The sequence below is a fragment of the Protobothrops mucrosquamatus genome, unplaced genomic scaffold (assembly GCF_001527695.2).
Source record: "Protobothrops mucrosquamatus isolate PMUCROS unplaced genomic scaffold, P.Mucros_1.0 scaffold447, whole genome shotgun sequence".
NCBI classification, from domain to species: domain Eukaryota; kingdom Metazoa; phylum Chordata; class Lepidosauria; order Squamata; family Viperidae; genus Protobothrops; species Protobothrops mucrosquamatus.
In genome coordinates, this window is record NW_015386770.1 from 229,431 (window position 1) to 249,585 (window position 20,155).

Here is a 20,155-nt window from a genome sequence, read left to right on the forward strand (position 1 = left end):
GGGAGCTCCCACCCTCTGGAACGAACTACCCCCAGAGATCCGGGTGATCCCGGATCTCCCCTCCTTCCGCCGCGCCCTTAAGACATGGCTCTTCCAACAAGCAGGACTGGCCTAAGGGGAAATTTTTAGAGGGGTTTTAAAAGCAATTTTAATAATTAATAAGGCCAAATTTAATATTTTATTTTAACTTTGTTTTAATTATAGTTTTTGGAGTATTTCTGTAGTTGTTTTTATCAGGCTGTCAGCCGCCCTGAGTCCGCAAGGAGAAGGGCGGGGTAAAAATTCAATAAATAAATAAATAAATAAATAAATTCCTGAAAGTAATTTTTCAAATTCCACAATGTATCTCTAATACCTCATTATGCATGGAGGCTGGAATGATGAGAATAGAGACCAGAATTTTGCAAGATATGCTATTCTATTAGGTGAAGTTGTATTTCTCCCTACAGGCTTAGAGCCTCTGGTATTAAAAGATAAGTTTTGGAAACAAGCTGTTTAGAACAAGCTCTCTCTCCTAGGACTCTTCCCCCATCTCTGAGCTATGATACAAAAATATACCATACTCTTTATGAATTTGCCCTTGTGACTCAGGACAAGTAGAAACTATTGAATATGTTATTTTGTACTGCCAGTTTTACACAGAATCCCAAAATATTCTAGTTGTTCAACTTTAGTTACTCTCAGACAGGATGGCTATGCATAAGATAGAAAAAATGGAAAGAACATCAGGAGATGCAGAATCTTTAAGACCCTTTTTGGATGAATATACAGCTAAAACATGAACTAATTCAGGCAATGGAAACAAAGCTTGAATCCAAACTTGATACACTTTCATTTGACTGGAGATATCAAACATGTGAAGGATATAGTGGATCTTATGGAGCACAAACTGGAGAAGAAAGATATTTTGTATGAAGCTGATCTGCATGTAAGGGCTCTTTTGGAATCTCACTGAAAGAACTTCAATTAAGATTTTGAGTAATTCCTGAACTGTCTGGAAAGGATTTTAGATTAAGGACGCTTAAAGCTTTGGCTCAGTTAATTAATTGGGAAGAAAAGATCCTTGACTTGGAAATAGACAAAGTATATTGAGTAAACTCCCGGTTTGCTACTATGAGAAAATTATCAAGGGACGCCTTAGTTCAGTGGTTCTCAACCTGTGGGTCGCGACCCCTTTTGGGGTTGAACGACCGTTTCACAGGGGTCGCCTAAGACCATCAGAAAACACATATTTCCGATGGTATTAGGAACTGAGACACCGCTCCGCATCTGTCTCCGCACGGCCTCCTCCGCCATTTGCAGAGAGAGAGAGAGAGAGAGGCACTTTTGCTTCCCTTCTCTCTCTCTCTCTCAGGCAGACTTACCTCCTGCAAGGCTCCTGATTGGCCCTGCGCCCGGGTGCTCCACCCCCTGGGAGAAGCGCGGCCACGGCCTCGTGGCCTTGGAGCTGCCCAGGGAAGCCCCGGGATCCCTGTTGGGAGAAGCCCGCTGGAGCCTCCGCTGAGCGGGCCAGCCCTCCCGAAAGCCGCGGCCCAAGGGAGACCAGCCCCTGCGATCCCCAGCCAGCCCGACCATTGGACCCGCTGGCCGGGAAGGCGCGTCGGAATCCAGGCTGCTGGGAAGGAAGAAGGAGATTCAGCAAAGGTAGGAGAGGAGAGCTGCCTCCTGGGGCCTGGCGCTGGCGGCGGCTTCCTTGCCCTCCTGTTCCTCCAAAGCAGCTTGCGCAGGTGCCGGGGCAAGAGGGATGCCTGGGGGGGGGCAGCCGGGCTGGCAGAGGGCTGGCAGGGGCCGTGCGGCACCAGCCCCACCGCACCTCCTTTGGATGGGCAGAGGGTGAGGTCAGACAGCACGGAGTCCTGGCTAGGGCGACTGCTTCCTTGCCCTCCTCCTCTCCTTCCTCCTGCTGCCCCCCAGGTGGCTTGGGTGGGCACTGCCTCCACCGCGGCTCCATCGATGGGCGGAGGGTGAGGCCGGGCAGTGTGGAGTCCCAGCGGGGGCGGCGGCCAGGCCGGGGGCAGAAGGGACCCCAATGATGCTGCCCTGCCGCCGCCGCCGGAGCCGCTGCCTCCCGTCCTGCTCCCCCTCCCCACCCCTTTCACTGAGGATGCGGTGGCCGGGCCGGGGCCGGCGGCAAGGAATCCCACGATGCTGCCGTGTCGCCGCCGCTGCCAACGGAGCCGCTGCCTCCCGTCCTGCTCCCCCTCCCCACCCCTTTGGCTGAGGACGTGGTGGCCAGGCCGGCGGCGATGAACCCCACGATGCTGCCGTGTCGCCGCCACTGCCACCGGAGCTGCTGCCTCCTGTCCTACTCCCCCTCCCCACCCCTTTGGCTGAGGACACGGCGGCCGGGCTGGGGCCGGTGGCAAGGAACCCCACGATGCTGCCGTGTCACCGCCACTGCCGCCGGAGCCGCTGCCTCCCATCCTGCTCCCCCTCCCTGCCCCTTTGGGTGAGAACACAGCGGCCGGGCCGGGACCGGCGGCGAGGAACCCCACGATGCTGCCATGTCACCGCCGCTGTTGCCGGAGCCGCTGCCTCCCGTCCTGCTCCCCCTCCCTGCCCCTTTGGCTGAGGATGCGGCGGCCGGGCCGGGGCCGGCGGCAAGGAACCCCACGATGCTGCCGTGTCGCCGCCGCTGCCGCCGGAGCCATTGTCTCCCGTCCTGCTCCCCCTCCTTGCCCCTCTGGCTGAGGACGCGGCGGCTGGGCCGGAGGCGGCGGTGAGGAACCCCAACGATGCTGCCGTGCTACCGCCGCTGCCTCCCATCCTGCTCCCCGGCCGTTTGGCTGAGGATTTGGCGGGGCGGCGGCTGGGCCAGGGTGGCGGCGAGGAACTCCAACGATGCTGCTGGGCGGCCGCCGCCAGAACCGCTACCTCCCATCCTGCTCCCCCTCCCCGCCCATTCGGCTGAGGACATGCAGAGGCCGGGGGCGGAGGGGACTCCCGACAATACTGCCGTAAGAGAGAGAAACAGAGGAAAAGAAAGAGGAAAGCGAGAAAGAGAGAGGAAAGAGAGAGAAAGAGAAAGAGGGGGAGAGGAAAGAGAAAAAGTGGAAAGAGGGAAAGAGAGAGAGAGAGAAGAGAGAGAATGAGAAGAGAGAGAGGAAAGAGAGAATGAGAGAGAGGAAAGAGAGAGAGAGGAAAGAGAGAAAGAAAGAGAGAAAGAGAGAAGGAAAGAGAGAGGGAGAGAGGGAGAGGGGAAAGAGGAAAGAGAAAGAGAGGAAAGAGAAAGAGGGAGAGGAAAGAGAAAGAGAGGGAGAGGAAAGAAAGAGAGAGGAAAGATAGAAAGAGAAAGAGAGGAAAGAGAAAGAGGGAAGAGAGAGAGGGAGAGGAAAGAGAAAGAGAGGAGAGAAGGAGAGGAGAGAGGAAGAAAGAGAGAGGGAGAGGAAAGAGAGAAAGGGTGAGAGGGAGAGGAAAGATAGAAAGAGAAAGAGAGGAAAGAGAAAGAGGGAAGAGAGAAAGAGAGGGAGAGGAAAGAGAATGAGAGAGAGGAAAGAGAGAAAGAGAGGAAAGAGAAAGGGAAGAGAGAAAGAGGGAGAGGAAAGAGAAAGAGTGAGAAAGAGAGAGGAGAGGAAAGAGAGAGGAAAGATAGAAAGAGAGAAAGAGAGGGAAGAGAGAAAGAGAGGGAGAGGAAAGAGAGGAAGAGAGAAAAGCATAATCACTATGCTTTAATTATGTTCAATTTGTAACAATGAAAATACATCCTGCATATCAGATATTTACATTGCGATTCATAACGTAGCAAAATTACAGTTATGAAATAGCAATGAAAATAATTTTATGGTTGGGGGTCACCACAACATGGTGGCCACGCCCACTTGGTGACCACACCCACTTGGTGGCCACACCCACTTGGCCACGCCCCTGGCACCCGGCGATGTATAAGTGGTTGGGGGTCACCACAACATGGGGAACTGTATTATGGGGTCGCGGCATTACAAAGGTTGAGAACCACTGCCTTAGTTCATTTTGTAAGAACTATGAGAAACCATGTTTTGGATTGCCACTTTAAATCCAAACTAAGAATGAAAAACATGATATAATCGTTTTGAAGGATATTCCGATTAGAATTCTGAGAAAAAGAAAAGACTATTCTTTTCTTACTGATATTTTGAAGAAGAGAAAAATTCCCTTTGCTGGGATAAACTTGAAAGACTGATACTCATTTATCAGGAGCAAAGACTCAGACTGAATTTCATAAAAAAAGCCAAGCATTTCTTGATCAGACATAAACTAATTTCGGACTCAGATGAAGAAATGGACACAGATAAGAAATCAGAGGCAATACAACTTGAAAAAGTTGATACTGAAGAAGATGCGCCTGAGATGTTGGTACAGAAACTTGCCATTTTTTCTAAAGATGGAGATTAACATGGAATATTAATGGGGCGAATGCCCCATCTAAGCATAAAAAACTATTTCATTACATGAGGAAACTCAATGTTGATATAACTTGCCTTCAAGAAATACATATCAAGAAACAAGATAGAAATACATACTAAATAAACGATTAGGGGAGTAATTTATATCTGCTGGTTTAAAAAACATCAATGTAGTTGTTTTATATATATAAAACCCCAATTTAAATCTAAATTGCTTTTATTAGATGAATATGGTAGATTTGTAGTAGTGGAAATTGATTTAACAGAATAAAATCAACTGTAGTTGGACTTTATCTGCCAAATGATGATAAAAGTAAATTTTTTGAATAACTTATGAATCAATTACTGCCCTTTTCGTATGAAAATTGGCTTATACTGGAGAACTGGGATGGAGTGACTTCTCCAGTTTTGGATAGAACACGTATCAAAGGAATTAAATCCTCCCAGGGTAAATTACCAAATACTTTTTTTTTGAGATGATGGACAACTTAGTATTAATAGATTCATGGAAGCAAAGAAATGGCTTTGCTAGAGAATATACTTTTTTTTCAGAAAGACATAAATCCTTTTCAAGGATTGATATGATATGGACTTCAAAAAACCTTGGAAATAAAATTCTAAAAGTTGACATTTTGCCTAGATTGTTTTCTGATCACAACCCAGTTCTTTTGATATTTAGAAAAAAGAGTTTGAGTTACAGATAGAGATTAAATGAATCTATTTTGAAAAAGGAAACAATTGTAAAGGAGTATAAAAAAATTAAAGGAATGTTTTGATAATAATCTAGGTAAAGGGACAAATTTAATGACTGTTTGGGATGTTAGTAAAGCAGTTATGAGGGGTTATTTTATACAATAAAATTGCCTAGAGAAGAAAAAATCCTAGGAAAAAATGCAAAAGATATTGGATGAAATGAGATAGAAAGAAATTAAATTTCAAAAGACATTAGGGACTGTAACATTTTACATCAAATTAAACTGTTATGGCAACATCTGTCTATGTGAACAGTTGAAGAAATAGAAATAAAACTGAATTATGTGAAGCAAAGACATTTTGAGTTTGCAAATAAACCAGAAAGATTGCTGGCATATAAACTAAGAAACGAAAGGGAAAAGAGAATGATCAAGAAAATTTGTGAAGGCAACAATAACAGATAATGAGCTTATTAAAAAGTCTTTTCATAATTTGTATTCTAATTGTATAAAAAGCAGGAGTTAGATATGTCTAAAATAGATGAATATTTGTTAAGACAATGGTTGCCTAAACTTTCACAAACTCAGAGACAACTTCTGAATGTCCCAATAACTACCTTTGAAATATCAGAAGCTATAAAAAAATGAAATCAGGTAAAGCTCCAGGTCCAGATGGCCTTACAAGCCAATATTATAAATGCTTCAAAAATGAACATCTTCAGCCACTAAAGGATATAATGAATGATATATTACAGGAGGGAAAAATACTTCAAACGTGGAAAGAAGCCAATATTGTGTTACTACGAAAGGAAGGTCAAGATGCTATGAAGATAAAGAATTACAGACCAATCTCATTATTAAAGAATGACTATAAACTTTTTGCTGCAGTTTTGACAGAAACATTAAAGAAGAGTTTACAGGCATATATTCCCAAAGATCTGTCTCACTGTCAAAAAGATAGTTAAGGGGCAATGTGAGGACTGTTTTGAATATTATTGAATATTTACAAAACCATAAAGAGAATCATGCAGCTTTAATATTCTTAAATGCAGAGAAGGCCTTTGACAATCTAAATTGGGCTTTTATGTTTAAAGTTTTGGAAGAAATGGACTTTGGAGAGAATTTCATTCAAGGGGTCAAAGCTGTTTTATATATCACAGCAAGCGAAAATTGTTATTAATGGTGACTTAACTAATTCATGTAAAATTCAAAAGGGTACGAGATAAGGACGTCCTTGTCTCCTTTGTTGTTTATTTTGGAGTTGGAAGTTTTGAACAGACATATCAGGCAAAATGAGAAGATAACAATTATAAGTATTGAGAAGATTTATAAAGTTAGGGCATTTGCTGATGATTTGGTTATATTCGTGCAAGACCCCAAAAATAATATAGAATACTTGATGAGGAAATTAAATGAGTTTGGGGTTTTTAGCAGGTTTTAAAATAAACAAATAGAAAACAACAATGCTTATTAAGAAAATGACCTCACAATATTGTGATATATTGACTAAAAAGTCTGGTTTTAGGGTTGAGAAAACACTGAAATATTTGGGTATCATATTGACAAACACAAAACTGTTTCAAAAAAATTATGTGCCTCTCTAGAATAACATTAAAAAGTACTTATTAAGATGGGATAAACTATATTTATCACTATTGGGTAGAATTTCTGTAATTAAGATGAATGTCTTACTAAAAATGTCTTTTTTTGTTTCAGACGTTACCAATATTTGCAACTGATACTCCATTTAAACAAGGGCAGATGAATATCTCTAAGTTTATATGGCAAGGAAAAAAACCCCCAATAGATATAATCTACTACAAGATGTTAAGGAAAAAGGCGGTATGGATATTTCAATGCTTGTTCTTTGGTCTGGCTAAAAGAATGGGTGAACCTCCAGAATAAGAGGCTACTTGATTTAATTTTAGAAGGTCATGAATTAAGATTTGGATGGCATGGTTATAACAAGATTAAAGTAAATGTTGATTTTAATAACTAGTTTGTTAGAAATGCCATTCTAAGAGTTTGGAATAATTATAAAATAAGGTTTTCTATGAAGATGCCCCTTTGCGTGTCCACACAGGAAACGTTTTTTAGAAAAGAAATGGTGGTGAAGCTGGACTGGTGGACTTATGGTAAAATAATATCTTTTAATTTTGGTGATCCTATTCTCAAGTCTAAGGAAGAGCTAGAATCTGAAGGAAATGTTTGCCACTGAATCAGAATTGGAATATTACTGGAAGGGACCTTCAAGGTTTTCTAGTCCAGTCCCCTGCTCAAGCAGGAGATCCTATACCATTTCAGACAAGTGACTGTCCAATCTCTTCTTAAAAACCTCCAGTGATGAAGCACCCACATCTGAAGGCAAGCTGTTCCACTGGTTAATTGTCCTTGCAGTTAAGACGTTTCTCCTTAATTCCAGGTTACTTCTCTCCTTGCTTCGATCCATTTCTTCTTGTCCTGCCCCCTGGTGCTTTGGAAAACAATTTGACCCCCTCCTCTTTGTGGCAAATACTGGAATACTGCTATCATGTCACCCATATTTCTTCTTTTCTCTAGACTAGCCAAACTGAAATCTTGCAACCATTCTTCATATGTTTTAATCTTCCAGCCTTTAATCATCTTAGCGCTCTTCTTTATAATTTGTCAAAAGTCTCAACATCTTTCTTGTAATGTGGTGACCAAAACTGGATGCAGTATTCCAGGTGTGGTCTTACTAAGGCTTTATAAAGTAGTACTAATACTTCACAATTTTATTCTGTGCCTCTGTTTATACAACCAAGGATTACTCAGTGAGTATGGTTTGTCAGCCAGTTACAAATCCATCTGGTGGTGATGCTGTCTATCCCACATTTTTCTAGCTTACCGAGAAGTAGATTATGGTCTACTTTGTCAAATGCCTTGCTGAAGTCTAAATATGCTAGCCTATGTCCATAACATTTCGCTGTTCTACTAATTTAGTCACTTTGTCAAAGAATGCAATAATATTTGTTTGGCATGATCTATTTTTTACAAACCCATGCTGGCTTCTAGTTATAACTTTATTTGTTTCTAGATGTTCACAGATCTATTTTTTGATTATTTTTTCCAGTATCTTCCCAGGTATTGATGTTAGGTTGATTGGTCTGTAGTTTCCTGGGTCTAGTTTTTTTCCTTTTTTGAAGATGGGAACCATATCAGCTCTTTTTCAATCCTCTGGTAGTTCCCTAGTGCTCCAAGAATTTTTAAAGATATGATACAAAGGTTCTGAGATAACATCTGCCAGCTCCTTCAGAATTCGTCCCAGTGATTTACATGCCCACTGGTTTACATACTTACAAATGAAAGAAAAATTTAAAAAGAGTTATGGGTATGACATTGTTAAAAATGAATTAGAAATCCTATTGTGTGGTAGTAATGAACATATTATTACTGAAGTTTATAAAATGTTATTGAATTTGAATTTGGAAAGTGAATATGTAAAGCACTGTAGGATTCAGTGGGAAGGAACATTGGATATAATGTGAAGCTTGAATAATGGGAGAATATAACAATAGCACTTAAGACTTATATACTACTTCACAGTGCTTTACCGCCCTCTCTAAGTGGTTTACAGAGTCAGCATATTGCCCCCAACAATCTGGATCCTCATTTTACCGACCTCGGAAGGATGGAAGGCCGAGTCAACCTTGAGCCAGTGAGAATTGAACTGCCAAACTGCAGTCAGCCAGCTGTCAGCAAAAGCCTGCAGTTAATTTAATGTACATTAAATTACAATTTAAAAGAAAATTTTTATAAGATGATGAATCATTTAACTTATCAAGAATGTATAAAGGTATTTCAAATGAATGCTGGAAATGCAAATATAAAGAAGAGAAGAAATATTGGAGTAAGATTCATATTCTAATACATAAGATATTTAAAGTGAATATAAAGATAAAACCAGAAACTTTTCTTTTGAGTTTAATGGAAAAAGACTTGGAAAAAAATTATGGAACTTTGATGTTATATATGTTTATGGCAGCAAGATTACTTTATGCATAAAAATGGAAAGACACTTAAATCCCCACAATGGATGAATGGTTGCAAAAGCTGAAGGAGTTTGTAGAGATGGCTAAATTGACTGCTTTAATAAAAGAAAAAAACATAATTACTTTTGTTTCTACGTGAAAACCACTTCTGGACTTGGTGCTTGAGGTGGAAAAAATGAAACTTTGATTTTGTATTTTACTGATTAGATAGAATTGTTGTTATAGAAATGGCTATTAGGTAAAAGTAAAAAGTTGAGATTTGATGTTACTATCTTATTCTACTGCACCAAAGGGAGTCAATGCCTTTTCTTTCTTTTTCCCTGCTTTTCTACACTTTTCCCTATTTCCTCCCCTATTTTTCCTATTATTTGCTTTTGTATTTTTGTATTTTATATTATAAACTAATAAAAAGAATAAAATTTAAAACAATGTGATTTTGAAGTTGCTAAAAATGATATTCTGTATCAATGATGAACTTCTTATAGCAAAGTTTCTAAAATGCTGTTACAATTAAACCTGGAAAGTGAATATGTCTTAAACACTGTATGATTCGGTGGAAGTCATATATTATAATATAATATTAGGCCAATGGAAAAATATGTGGACTAAAGCAGGGGTCCTCAAACAGTGGGCCGTGAGCTGTTTACAACCGGGCTGTGAAAATGGTATGCGAGAGAGTACACGTACTGTACATCCTCGTTGTGCTAGTAGTGGGCAAGTTCGTGCACATACACTCCATTTGTGGGAGCGGTGGGCATGTGTGCACACCATTCATGCAAATGGAGCTGCGCACAAATGCTGGCCACTTACATGGAACCATCCCTTCTTCCCCCACCCCCAAGTCTGCAAAGCCAGAAAGGTTGGGGAACTTTGGACTAAAGGACTGAAATTCACATTGAGCTATAATCTTGGAGAGAAATTCTACAAAATGATGTACTGATGGATTTGACACCAACTAAATTATTAAAGATGTATAAGGGTATTTCAACTATTTGTTGGAAATGAAAATGTAAGGAGGATACCTTTACCATATGTCATGGACATGTGGCAAGGCAAAGAAATATTGTGTAGAGATCCATAGTTTAATTTAAAAAATGGATTTACAATGGAAACTGGAAACTTTTATTTTATGACTATTAGATAAAGAATTGGGGGAAAAATGGAACCCTGCTGCTATAAACTTCTGGACTTTATGCACGAAAGAAAATATGAAACTTCGATTTTGGATTTTGACAATAAAATGGGTTATGTATGAAGGCAAGTGGGTTCTTGTTATAGAATGACCAATGGCTGTTATTTGGCATAACTAAAAAACTGATATTATCACTTTCTATGTATCCTACTGTTCTATAAAAAGTTGGAAGTCAATGTTATTTTTTCTTTTTTATTTCTTTTCCCCTTTCCTCAGTTTGTCCCGTTCCTTTCATTTTGTATTTTATACTAAGAGAAAAAACTATATATATCTATGCATGTATCTTTCTCTAATTATACCTTTGTGTACACACACACACACACACATCTATCATTATCTATTTATCATTATCTGTCAAATCTATTAGAAGCTAATGTAGGGATATCAAATGAAAACCTTTGCCGTTGCAAGCTCTTTTTTTTTTTTTTTTTTTTGCTTTTAAATGGAGGGAGATGATTTTGATGGAATGCAAAGGCCTAGGTGTCCTATTACTCATGTCACTTTTCAACTGTCAATAAACTTTTAAGATGTAGTCAAAAGTCTTTCATTTTGCTGAATATACACACTGCATCAAGCTATAGTTTAGTCTTCTCATGGTGTCTTTGGTATATTTGTGTGTGTTTGAGTGTGTATCTAGATCTCAGTGGCCTACTTTACATGCCAGGGAATAAACTGTGATTTATAAACCTGTTTGACTAATTCACTTATTCAACTAAACCAGTGTTGCTTAAATTTGGTCCAAGGAGCCCTGGGTCACCCCAAAATCCTCTCAGAGTTTTATTGATGAGTTATTTGCAAAATTTAAAACAATGTCATTTAATAGAAATCATAGATTTTTATTGTTGTTGTTAAAATATATATTTTTCATGAAAAATATTTATGTTAACATGTAATATCTAATGTTATCTTTTAATGATTAAATAAACATTCTACGTGCATCAGTTTTATTTTAATGCAATAAATATTGATAAACAATAAATTGTTTCATATAAACAAAAACTGGGGGGGGGATTCTATGATTTTTAAAGTGAGAAGGTGCCTTGGAATAAAAAGTAAATGCTAATTGAGCAAATCACATTACTACTTAATGCAATGTGAGAACCCATAAATTGTTAGAAAAGACTACTTGTAGTTCAGGATTGAACTGTGGAGTCCTTGATGCAAAAAAACAACCAATTCAGACAGCATCATGGACCTTAGAGAACCCATATTATCTGACTTGGCCCTGACACAAAAGTAATACACATTAAAGTATCACGATACTCTGAAAATACAGGGAAATGCCTAGCATTTCAGTGTATTTTTTTATATCAGTGGCACCAGTATACTATTTGTGCTTCATAAATAAGTAACTGGCAAGCATATTGAGACTTACCCAGGCAACCCTCCAGCTTCCATTACATTAGCAAGAGTTACATCATTTGACCAAACATCATACTGCCATTTACGAAGACCCAGAACTCCACAAAGAACTCTTCCAGTGTGCAAACCAACTCTCATATTGAGATCTACTTCAGTGGCTTCAGCTACTGATCTGAAATATACAAAAATCAGAATATTATTTATCAAAAGATTATCTTTCTACCTTTCTTTCATAAAATCAAAGGTTTAAAAACTTCAGTGTTGTTATTACAGATACCACTTGGGTTACAATGGCAATTGGGACCAGAATTTCCGTTATTAAGTAATGCTTAGTCATAAAGCCTAAGGTCATGTGACCACATTGCTCAGTGATAGCAATCATGTAGTTCTGAATGACATTATAACCCTAGGACTCCACAGGCTGTTACATGGGAAAATACTTAATCAGGTGTGTTGGTGAAAACCCAAGAATAATATTGAAAATTTTATTTCATAACATTAATGAAGTTCTATTAGATCAAGTGATATATGCAGACATTATATAAAGAACTCGGTATAAGATTAAATCCTTAAATCTGGAACAATGTCAATTTTGCTTGAAAAGATTAGAATTTTCCTCAGCCATGCCCTGTGGGCTAGTGAAGAGATTTCATTGCACTAATTCAAAAAGATAAGCCATTCACATGGTATTTATATATTCTATGGTATGAGCACTCCTTGAATTAAAACTGTAAGTAAGCTTGGCAATTACAGTTTTAAATTGTCAGGATTGTAAAGCAGATTATCATGTGACCAGGCTTGATTTTATGACTTTTTTTGATGGTCATTAAACAAATGTGGATGTTAAATGAACCTATTGTTCGCTATGGGTCAGTTCTTGATATAAACTGGAAGTAAGTGCTGGTTTCCAGCATAACCATTGCATATTATAATCAAATAACTATAGGCACTGCAAATAGCTCAAAATGTGGGCTGGATGTCAAGTGTCCAAAATACAGTCACATGACCTGGGGGGGGCAGAGCAGTGTCAGAATTTTGAAACCAGGTTTTAAATACCTTTTTTGGGGTACACTGTAACTTTGAACGGTCACTAAGCAACCAGTCATAAGTCAAGGATTACACATATTAAACAAATTAGTTAAAAATTAGATTAAGAAAGAAAGACAAGACTATGATGAAGAGGATCTGATAATACCACCCATTGTATCAGGTGTATTTACAGTAAAGCCAACCTTGAAAACAACTGGTGGAAGCAGGATGGAAGTAATACACTCATCCTTTTTCTTCTTGACCTTTCTGCCTTTTGATATTATCAACCATGTTATCCTTTTTGGCTAACTTAGGAAGTTGGAAGTGACATGGTTTTGTGCTGCCTCACCTCCTTCCTTAAGACCAGTCTCAATCACTGTTGATAGGCAACAGTGGTCCAGTTCAGGCACCTGCTTTGTGGGGTGACACAGGACTTGGTACTTTCCCCACTCCTTTTTAACATCTACATGAAACTACTGGAAGAAATCAATTGTGACCATAGGTTGAGGTATCACCAATATGCTAATGAAACCCAGTTATATATTTTCATCCCAGGTGAAGTGAGTGACGCTATGGATGTTATTTTGCATTGTTAGAAGATGTGGGGGCCTGGATGGGAACAACAGACTTCAGTTGAATCCTGGTAAGATGGAGTGGCTATGGGAGAACTCTCCCAGACAAAGTTGAAGCATAATCTGAGGTACTCTCCCAGACAAAGTTGAAGCATAATCTGAGGTACTCTTGGGCTCATAAAGAGCAGGTGGAAGCCATGGCTAGGAGTGCCTTTGCTTACCTTGATACTGTGTGATGGTTACATTCTTTCCTGAACAGGGAGCCCTTCTATTTGGTCATTTATATTCAATTCAATTCAATTCAAATTTAATTTATATACCGCCCTTCTCCCATAGGACTCAGGGCGGTTCACAGCATATTTAAAAAACAGATACTATACACAAATACAAAAAATACAAAAATACAACAATATAAACCCCAATAAAACCGAATTAAAAACCAAATATTGATGGCTGTGTTTCCAATTAAAATTGCTTCTAAAATCATCCCTACCTAAAATCCTCCCTAGGTCAGGCCCGCTTGCTGGAAAAGCCATGTCTTGAGGGCGCGGCGGAAAGTAAGGAGATCCGGAATCATCCGGATCTCGGGGGGCAGTTCGTTCCAGAGGGTGGGGGCACCCACNNTCAGCCGTGGATCCAGGAGGACTCCCAAGTTGCGGGCCTTCTCTGAGGGGGCCAAAATTTCGCCCCCTATAGTCAGCGATGGGGTCAGCTGACTATGCCGAGGCGCCGGCAGCCACAGCCACTCGGTCTTGGAAGGGTTGAGCCTGAGTCTGTTCCTCCCCATCCAGACCCGTACGGCCTCCAGGCAACGGGCCATCATCTCCCATTTAGACTATTGGAATGAGCTCTACATGGGGCTACCCTTGAAAAGCATCCAGAAACTTCAGCTGGTACAGAATGTGACTATGTGGGCAATTTGGGGCACCCCAAAAATGGCACATGTAACACCTTTGCTCTGTTAACTTTATTGGGTGTCACTTTGCTCCAGGGTCCAGTTCAAGATGTTTGTTATAACCTATAAAACCCTACACATAACCATCTTCATCCCATTACATCAACCTAACCCACCTGGTCAGGCAGGGAAAGTATGTTGCAGACCCTGACAGATAAAGAACTCTGACAAGTGGGATCTAGGAAGAGATCCTTCTCTGCCGTTGCCCCCACCCTGTGGATTGTTTCTTTCCTTGGATGCAAGACAAACCTCAACTCTCCTTGCCTTCCAAAACATGGCTCTGTAGCCTTGCTTAGGGAATACAGAGGAGCATGCAGCCATAGGGATGGTTAGTGCCCTGAAAGCCCTCCTTTCGCTTTTCAATTGATTTTTAACAGTCGTTTTAACCATCCTTGTCTGTTTTGAAATTTTAATTTTTATATACCCTTTTTATGCTTTATTATTTTATTGTACACTGCCCAGATTCCCTCTGTGAGAAAGATGGGTAGTTCCAAAATGTGATGAATAAAATAAATACATAAATATGTAGTGTTTATAGCAAAACAATGAAATGCATTACATTTCAAATATTTCTTAGCTTTAGAATAGAATAGAGGTGGAAGGGACGTTGGAGGTTTTCTAGTCCAGCCCCCTGCTCAAGCAGGAGAACTTATACCATCTCAGGTAGATGACTGTCTACTCCTATGGTGGCGAACCTATGGCACATGTGCCAGACTCGGCATGCAGAGCTCTTTTTGTCGGCACGCGCGCCAGAGGGATACTCCCCTCCCCCTCTCTATGTGCCCCTGACTAGTGGGAACTGGAGAGGGCAAGGAAACCGAATTCAGCAGTGCTCTCACGGGAACAGTTGAACAAGGAGAGGGAAACCAGTATAAAAGGAGCAGATTTTGGCGGGAGTGCAGCGAGAGAATGAGTGAGCGAGCAGACGGCCTTTGGAAGTGATGGTGGACGTGAGTTTGGAGAAGACAAGTAGGACGCGGCATCTGTTTGCACTTTGCAGAAGGCTAGTGGGGGAAGGAGGAGGAGAAAGGGAGAGAGAGAGAGAGAGAGAGAGAGAGAGAGAGAGAGAGAGGGAGGGAGAGAGAGGAAGGAGGGGGGAGAAGGAAGGAAGGAAGGAAGGAAGGAAGGAAGGAAGGAAGGAAGGAAGGAAGGAAGGAAGGAAGGAAGGAAGGAAGGCCAGGCCTGCCAGTGCCACTGGGCAGATGCACGGCCAGGCCTGTCCAGGTGACACTGAAGCCAGCCAGACCTTCTGTGGGAGCATGGGGGAGGGGGAAAGCGGCTACGCCTGAACACTACGCCTGCCTCCCTTTGGGCTCCCTTGGCCTCTTCCCCCCCTCCAGGCTGGGGCTGGTCAGATTCCCCCATGGGCAGCGCTGCATCCGGCGCCAGCCCGTCCCCAGCCAGCCCTCTTCCTCCATCCTCCACCTCCTTCTGTGGGCAGACTGTGGCTTATTGAGCCGGGAGGCGCCTCTCCCTGTATGGGTTCTCAGGCAGAGGAGCCAGGCAGCCACAGCTCTCGCTCCCCTCCGGCCTCCATCCGCCCGAGGCCCAAGCTCAGCACACCTGGCTAGTTGTCAACAGGCTGGAGAGCGCCGGACATTGGCAGCTGCCCCGAGATGAGCGGGAGTGTGGGGGGAGTGGGGGAGAGTTTTCATCCTGCTTTCATGAGAAGGCAGCATTTTTCCCCTCCCCCTGCCATCAGTTGAGCAACACGCCCTCCTGCCCTCTGCCCCACCCACCAGAGACCCTCTGGATCTCCCCCAACCCTGCCCGGCCCCCATAGGCATTGCTCCCCAGGAGCAACATCGAGCTGGCCATGCCCACCCAGTCTGCCATGACCACTGTAGTCATGCCCACCCAGTGGCCACGCCTACCCGGCATCCGGCGATATGTAAAAGATTTGCCATCACTGGTCTAGCCTCTTCTTTAAAATCTCTAGTATGGAGCGCCCACGATTTCTGGAGGCAAGTTGTTCTACTGGTTAATTGTCCTCACTGTCAGGAAGTTTCTCCTTAATTTCATGTTGCTTCTCTCTTTGGTCAGTTTCCAACTATTGTTCCTTATCCTGCCCTCTGGTGCTTTGGAGAATAATTTGCCCCCCTCTTCTTTGTGGCAGCCCCTCAAATACTGGAATACTGCTATCGTGTCTCCCTTATTTTTTATTTTCTTTAGACTAGCCAAACCCATGTCCTGCAGCTGTTTTTCATATGTTTTAGTCTCCAGCTTTGGATCATCTTAATTGCTCTTCTCTAAATTTTTTCCAAACTCTCAACATCTTTTTTGTAATATGGTGACCAGAACTGGTTGCAATATTCTAGGTGTGGTCTTACTAGGGTTTTATAAAGTGGTACTAATACTTTGCATGATCTTGATTCTATGCCTCTGTTTATACAATCCAGGATTGTATTAGCTTTTTTGGCTGCTGCTGCATACTATTGGCTCATAGTCAAGTGATCATCCACTAGGACTCCAAGGTCCCTCTCACAGTTACTGTTTTTGAGCCAGGTCCTGCCTAATCTGTACTTATACCTTTCATTTTTCCTGCCTAGATGTAAAACTTTGCTTTTTTCCACATTGAAACTCATTTTGGTGGATAGGGCCCATTGTTCAAGTTTGTCAAGATCTTTTTGGATCCTGAGTTTGTTTTCCGGATGTTCGCTGCTCCTGCTAGTTTAGTATCATCTGCAAATTTGATGAGTTCCCCTTCTATTCCCTCATCTAAGTCATTTATGAAGATATTGAAGAGTACTAGGTCTAAGATGGAACCTTGTGGTACCTACCCCACTGCTTACTTCTCTCCATGTGGATGTAGTGCCATTGAGGACTATGGTTTGCTGAGTATGGTTTGCTAGCCAGCTACAGATCCATCTGGTGGTCATGTTGTCTATTCTACCTTTTTCTAGCTTACCAATGAGTCGGTTGTGGTCTACTAGCGAACAAAACCTTTTACTTACTGAGGACTGCATGTTAAAAGAAAACCATGGCATTTCTTGTGAACTCCAATAGTCTCACATTATTCAACACAGCTTTTATAACAATATCATTTGTCCAGGTATGATTGCCTGTCAGTAGGAATTTCAACAAAAAACTTTTCATTTTCAAGTACAAAGCTCAATACCCAGCTAATGATTAGATGTACTGTGAATCAGTGCTCCTGAGCAATAGAGAGACAGATATGAGAGCCGCAATCCAATACAATCATGTTACACCCATGACAATGTTACATTTTCCTCCCCCAATGCCCCTTATTTTGCAGTAGATAACATTGTTCTGTTCTATTTGAAGTAAATCTCCGTCTGCTTAGTATGCTTTTGAGAAATACCTTGCTTACACAAATTTTGCAAATTCTTTTTTTAATTCCAGTTTGAGTGCACCTATTGGCAAGGGCATTTTTTAAATATTTTCTTTACAATCTTCACATTAGTATTAAGTCACCTGGCAAAAATGTAATCAGGTAACATTAAAATATATTTAACTTTTTCCTTGCTTTTGTTTAAATTTTGCTAAAATTGATTTATTTTCAGATACAGCTTCCATGAAGTGCTTCCATTGACAAGCATTTGCTTATATTTTCTTATATCAGAAAGTTATGCATATTTTTCTTAGACTGCTATGATAGCTGATAAAAAATGGAAAATTGTAGAGACTACCATGCAGTATTTTAATATAATAAATTACTGTCTTATAGTTTTTGCATGTAACTAAGTAAACATGGCCCACGGAAAAATATTGTTATAAAGAATTGTTTTCAAAGATAAAAATAAAAAGACATTCTTAAAAGACATTTATCTCTGTTTGTTTCTGTGAGTATTAATTTTATGATAAATAAAATAATTTATCTTTATACTGTTCCTCTGAACAGTTTTCTATGGATAGTTAATCCTTAGGACTGAGAAATCACAAATGCACAGCAGTTCTCAGCTAAGCAAAGGAGGATGAAATTTTAAAACTATTAAAACTTTCTTGCTGATGAAGGTGATCACTGTCTGTTCAGTGGATCTTTAGTATTTTAAATCTCCGGTCATCCCTGAAACACCCTGTTCTACCAAAACAAATTTCTTGGGAGAATTTGGTCTTTACAGCAGGAGGTTTTCATAACTTGAGACTCACAAAGCTGAATGCAAGCAGTTACATATGTCAGTTTTCTAGTGGCTGAACATTTTCCACACCAGTTCTGAATTCTGTATAAATGAATAATGCTGCAGCCTAAAGTAATGAAAGGATCTTGCTTCTGCCTTTTTGCCCTATTCACATACTTCTCTTAAAATGATTGGAAAAATTCTGCCTAAAATGCATTGCATTAAGCATGAAGAAAGTACTTACGTGATGGTGTCAATCATATCCAATCCCATTTCAACACAGCAATGAGCATGATCAGTTTTGGGCTGGGTCAATCCTGATACACAATAGTAACAATCACCTAGGATCTTTATCCTTCTGCAATGGTTTTCCTTTAACGAAGGAAAGACAGGGAGAGGAATAAAATTAGCTTAATTGAATACCATTCATTAATAACTAATATTATTAATTATCTAACACTATTGCCTTAGTTCAGGGGTGTCAAACAGAGAAACAGGAAACTATTGTATTCTCCTAGCACATGAGCTTTTATTTATTATTTTTTTAATTAATTTTATTAGTTTTTATAAGGTTAGGAATAAGGTAGGGGTTGGGGTTGGGATTTGGGTTAGGCTTAGGAATGGTTGGGGTTTTTCCAAATAACATTCTCAATATTTAGCAAACAGCATAATGTCTGGGTTCATGTGTTTAACAAACAATAATAGATAATAGTTAATTATCATAAACAATATGTTAATCAATCGCTCAATAGTCTTCTTCTTGCTAATATATATTCATAGTTATATATCACATTGCTTTCTCTCTAACTCATTTTTCTAGCCATTGATAGAAATTATCCCATGTTCTAAAATTTCTCTTTCTCTTTTATCTTTAAAGTCAATTTATCCATTTCTGCACACTCTAAAATTTTCTTAATTAGTACTTCTTCAGCTGGTAAATTTTCATTTTTCCAATGTTGAGCAAATACAATTCTTGCTGCCATTAGTACATGTAATATTAAATATATGCAATCTTTCTCATAATTTGCTTCTATTATTCCTAACAAAAATAATTCTGACTTAAAATCTATTTGTTTTTTAGTCATTTTTTTCAACCATAAATGTATTTTAACCCAAAATCTTTTTGCTTTAGGGCATGTCCACCAGATATGATAATAAGTACCTGGTCTTTGTTTGCATTTCCAATAGTTGTTTGAAGTATTTTTAAACATTTTTGCTAATCTCACTGGTGTCATATGCCATCTGTAAAACATTTTATATAAGTTTTCTTTATATGCCACTGCTTTAGTTAATTTAACATTTCTTTTCCATAATTTTTGCCAGTCTTCTAATTCTATATTATATCCAAAGTTCTTTGCCCAGCACATGAGCATTTATGATGGACTAAGATGGAAACATCTGCTTAAGAATTTTGTTGATAGAATGAGTTCTTTCCTTTGAAACTGATAATAGAATAGAACAGAACAGAACAGAGTTCTTTATTGGTCAAGTGTAGTTGGACATACAAGGAATTTGTTTCCGGTCCATAAGCTCTCAGTGTATATACACGTAATAGTGATAATCATGATCATATACAAGATAAAAATACCTTCATCATAAATTGTGAAATACATCACTTCATCATAAATCATAAGATGCAACACTTAGTGATAGTCTTAGAGTACTAGCTAAGCAAACAACATAAATCATACTAGGGTACCAAAAAAGCCCCACTATAAACTGTAAGATACAAGCAGCAAAGTTATAGTCATAAGAAGATAAGGATAGGTAATAGGAAAGATGAGGGGAGTATCATAGTAATACAGTTTTACTAGTATTTTGACAGTGTTGTAGGAATTAGTTGTTAAGCAGAGTGACGGCATGGGGAAAAAATCTGTCTTTA

At 40.1% G+C, this 20,155-nt stretch overlaps 1 protein-coding gene across 1 annotated transcript in view; it reads right to left on the bottom strand.

The window, feature by feature from the left end:
- ADCY1 (adenylate cyclase 1) overlaps positions 1–20,155 on the bottom strand; it is a 438,043-nt gene that overhangs the window by 130,156 nt on the left and 287,732 nt on the right. The window contains exons 5-6 of the mRNA XM_015816400.1: positions 18,518–18,645; positions 11,652–11,810 (exon numbers count right to left, since the gene is read on the bottom strand). Coding sequence (XP_015671886.1) covers positions 11,652–11,810; positions 18,518–18,645 — 287 coding nt within the window. The remainder of the gene's footprint in view (positions 1–11,651; positions 11,811–18,517; positions 18,646–20,155) is intronic.